The sequence below is a fragment of the Pecten maximus genome, chromosome 14, assembly GCF_902652985.1.
Source record: "Pecten maximus chromosome 14, xPecMax1.1, whole genome shotgun sequence".
In the NCBI taxonomy this organism is placed as follows: Eukaryota; Metazoa; Mollusca; class Bivalvia; order Pectinida; family Pectinidae; genus Pecten; species Pecten maximus.
The window spans coordinates 33692427-33696875 of NC_047028.1; the positions used below are offsets into that span (position 1 = coordinate 33692427).

The 4449-nt window shown below is 39.6% G+C and overlaps 1 protein-coding gene across 1 annotated transcript; it reads right to left on the reverse strand.

The window, feature by feature from the left end:
* Positions 1 to 908: 908 nt before the first annotated feature.
* On the reverse strand, positions 909 to 2742 carry LOC117342728. Its single transcript, XM_033904947.1, has one exon. It carries the CDS (start codon positions 2648 to 2650, stop codon positions 1451 to 1453), a length of 1200 nt encoding a protein of 399 aa, XP_033760838.1. The 5' UTR covers positions 2651 to 2742; the 3' UTR covers positions 909 to 1450.
* Between the last annotated feature and the right edge of the window lie 1707 nt (positions 2743 to 4449).

Genomic DNA, 4449 nt, shown 5'->3' on the forward strand with positions numbered 1-4449 from the left:
CCTTGGAGTTAAGGGGATAATTTTGGAGCATTTCGATGTAAATTGCTGCATTAGTTACACGCTCATGAAATATTTTCGTCAGTCTTGCAGTGAATTTGAGTTTTTGTCGCTTTAATGCAAGGATTTAATGATATTTAATAATAGTATATGTCAGGTATAATCTCTACCGAATTCCTGTATCTCATATACTGTCAACTCGGCCTACCGAATTCCTGTATCTCGTATACTGTCAACTCGGGCTACCGAATTCCTGTATCTCATATACTGTCAACTCGGACTATCGAATTCCTGTATCTCATACTGTCAACTCGGGCTACCAAATTCCTGTTTCTCATAAACTGTCAACTCGGGCTACCGAATTCCCGTATCTCACATACTATCAACTCGGGCTACCGAATTCCTGTATCTAATATACTGTCAACTCATGTTACCGAATTCCTGTATCTCAGATGCTGTTAACTCGGGCTATCGAATTCCTGTATCTCATACTGTCAACTCGGTCTATTGAATTCCATGTATCTCATAATATATACTGTCAACTCAGGCTACCGAATTCCTGTATCTCATATACTTGTACTGTCAACTCGAGCTATCGAACTCCTGTATCTCATATACTGTCAATTAGGGCTACCGAATTCCTGTATCTCAACTAATGTCAACTCCGTCTACCGAATTCCTGTATCTCATATACTGTCAACTCGGGCTACCGAATTCCTGTATCTCATATACTGTCAATTCAGACTACCGAATTCCTGTATCTCATAATGTCAACTCGGGCTACCGAATTCCTGTATCTAATATACTGTGACTCAGGTTACCGAATTCCTGTATTTCATATACATCATATACTGTCAACTCTCGCTGAGTTTTCTGTACATTAACTGAAATAATATAAAACAACTATTCGGTATCAGTTCAAGAAATATTTATTACATATAAACCGTAAAGGCACTACACGTTACATAGAGTGGAACTGGTGATACTACTGATGACGTCACGTGACCTGTGTATATTAACTTTAAAAAAAACAACAAAAAAACTATCTCTCTGGGTCAATTAAATTCGAATGGGAAGAACCACTTGAGGAGGTAGGAGGAGTCAGGTTATACACATAGAAACAGATGCAGGGATGTTGATTTCAGATGTCATAACAGTAGTTGAAATGTACGTATCACAGTGACGTGTTACAATCCCGCGGTCTGTACATATTGATAAAAATATATTTACAGTACATTTAACGGTAAACACATTCTACATGTTGAGAAACAGTAGTTGAAATGCATCACAGGGACATGTTTACTAAATTATACGGACAGTAAATAACATAAATCACATGCCTTTTGTAATGTGTACATACATGTTGAGAAATGTATGACATAACAATTTAAAATTAATGTTGTTTTAGTCCACTGATATAAATTGTCTGTATCCTCACTCAAGGTGGAGTCACTCAGTCACGATAATACTTGAGGAGTTTGAGTCCGTACCCTCCTGTATCTAACACTAAGTTTGACCACAACACATCACCCTTCTGTATACCTACTACTCCCTGGTATCCTTTGTTTGTGTGAAGTGTTTTTATGTACTTCCCTGCTCCACTTATCAGTTCTATTGTTTTCCTTATCTGATCAGCAATAACAATATTACCCTTACTGTCATATACAACTGTACCAGGACCAAACTTGTCTGGTGTGACCGACACCTGTACCTGTATCCCCTCCCCCTGGGCCTGACTCCCCTCCCCCTGGTAGTGGACCAGGAGCTGTAGTGTTGAGTTGTACACAATGATACGTTTACAATCCACTACTACAGCTATATTACCTGTAACACCACATTGTGTTATTGACAGTACTACCCCTTCCACAATGGCTGTATGTAACACCTGACCGTCCACTGTATACACCCACACCTTGTACACCTTTCTATAATCCCATGTACCCACCACTACCCGACCCTCCCTGGTCACACACAGACTGAATGGGACATCCTCTGTAGTGAATCTTGAGACTGGTGTAGATGGTGTAGATTCTTCACAGATAGTGTTACCATAGCAACAGAACCACAGACGACCTGTGGTGGGGTCCAGACTGATGTCCCAGATGTTACCGCTGTGTCGTATCGCCTGTATGACCTGACCTTGGTTGTTGATGAGATTGACTGCTTTGGAGTTACAGTTACACAGCCAAGCACGTCCATCAGATGTAGGACAGATCGATGTGATGTATTTACCCGGGTATGGGAACTGGGACATGACGGTTGGACGGTCACGAAGTTTGTACCGGACTTCTCCAGTGGAAGCTTGACCAACCTCTGTAGACTGGTTTGGTCGGACTACTGGACGTTGGTCGGAGTGACCACTAGTTGCCGATCCTACCTGGAGATGGTCAGTAGTAAGTTTTAGGTTCCCAATGGCCTGTTTTAGGTGACTTAGTCTGTCCATACCCGGAGTAAACTCGGCCATGTCTATGTTAGGTGTCGGTGGGATGTCTGGATCCATTTCCCGGATTTCCGATACCGAGTCGTACACGAGTACACTGGTTCCTGTGTGGAGAGTCTGTTTATACTCTGATGAGAGTTCCCTCAAAGTTTTCAGTCTACTCTCCAGGTCTGTGATGTGGGTCTGTATTAGGTCCATGGCCGCCACCTCCATCTTGTCACAAAGTGCGATATAATCCTCAGTGATTTTGTCTAACTCTAACTTACATTTTTCAGTATTGTCAGTTATGTTTTTGCGAAGTTTATCGTACATAGGTTTACATGAAGTCTTTATTGTTCGAGATGAAATTATTTCTTGGTTTAGTTTTGGAATATTTACATTTTCTGTCTCATTGACAAAGTCCTGGAGTAATTGACTGTGTCGTGTTTTGATGTCAGATATCTCCAGAAAACTATCTATATGATGTTTGTGGAGAGTGATAGAGCACTTTGAACAGATTAACATTTTACAGTCCTGGCATAAAAAGATAACGTCATTTTGTTTGTGGACCTCACACTTTTGCTGTCCTTTTGGTCTAAAATGATACTGTGCTTTGATAATTGATTGACCGGATTTTGAAGCCATGTCTGTTAGTAATTTAGCGTGACAAGATGGAGTTCGGCGACACTCTGGATCCTCTTGTGTATCTGTATAACAATGAAATGACCCAATAAGTAACACACATCAACATTGATATAATACACAATGAGTAAAACACATATCTAGGATTCCTAAAAATCTCAAAACGTCAGCAGATAGTTCACACACACTTCTTTTGGACTTAACAGTAACAGTCCAGCTTTTTCGTGCTTAAATTTGTTTCAAACATCGCGAACAAGTATCCATTCATATTACATGAAGTGGTGTTTTGAAATGCATTTGTATACACATATATTGCCCAATAATCTGGCATTTTATGGCATATATGTAAATTGACCAAACCCACATCCAAAATACTGTGGATCACACCCACACATGACATAATGAATAAAATATTGTTTACTTTATAGAATATTCCAGTATGACAAGGAAAATAATTACAGATAACTGCTTGTGCAGAAAATCAGAAAAGTAAACTTTTAAGCACACAGGCAACTGAGATCAGGGAACCTCTTGTGCAGTTGTTCAGTCAAGGCAGTTTACCATAAGTGAACTAATTACCACTCCCTCCCATTAGGTGCACAGTGAGGTAGCCACAAACTACTACAGTCTTTGAAAGAACCTCTATATCTGTTCCCGGGATGATACACTCTATAATTTATCTAACATATAAAAGTGTTTGTACAAGGATAATTAGAGCAAATGGGAGCCTGAGCCAGAAAAATAGATTTAAAAAAGAACGCAAAAAAAAGTACTGTATACTTACCGACTAGTTCAAGTCAAGTTTATCGTAAGATATTTGATGTGCTCCGTTCTCTCAGCTCTTTGCGGAAGAATGGTGTCCTCTGAGAGAAGAATAATGTCGTCTGAGAGACAGGGAGGGCTGCCTGGGGGATACAAACGTATGTACAATTAACATATCTATTCGGCTTAAATACATCACATATGTTACTGGCACATACTGCAATTAATCAGAAAGAGCGGAGTGGACTAACACCATTGTGATGTGTGTAAAGACACCATTGTGATGTGTGTAAAGACACCATTGTGATGTGTGTAATAACACTAGTGTGATGTGTGTAATAACACCATTGTGATGTATGTAATAACACCAGTGTGATGTATGTACTAACATAAGTGTGATGTGTGTAATAACACCAGTGTGATGTGTGTAATAACACCATTGTGATGCGTGTAATAACAATAGTAGGTGTGTGTAATAACATCAGTGTGATGTATGTACTAACACAAGTGTGATGTGTGTAATGACACCAGTGTGATATGTGTAATAACACCAGTGTGATGTGTGTAATAACACCAGTGTGATGTGTGTAATAACACCAGTGTGATATGTGTAATAACACAAGTGTGAT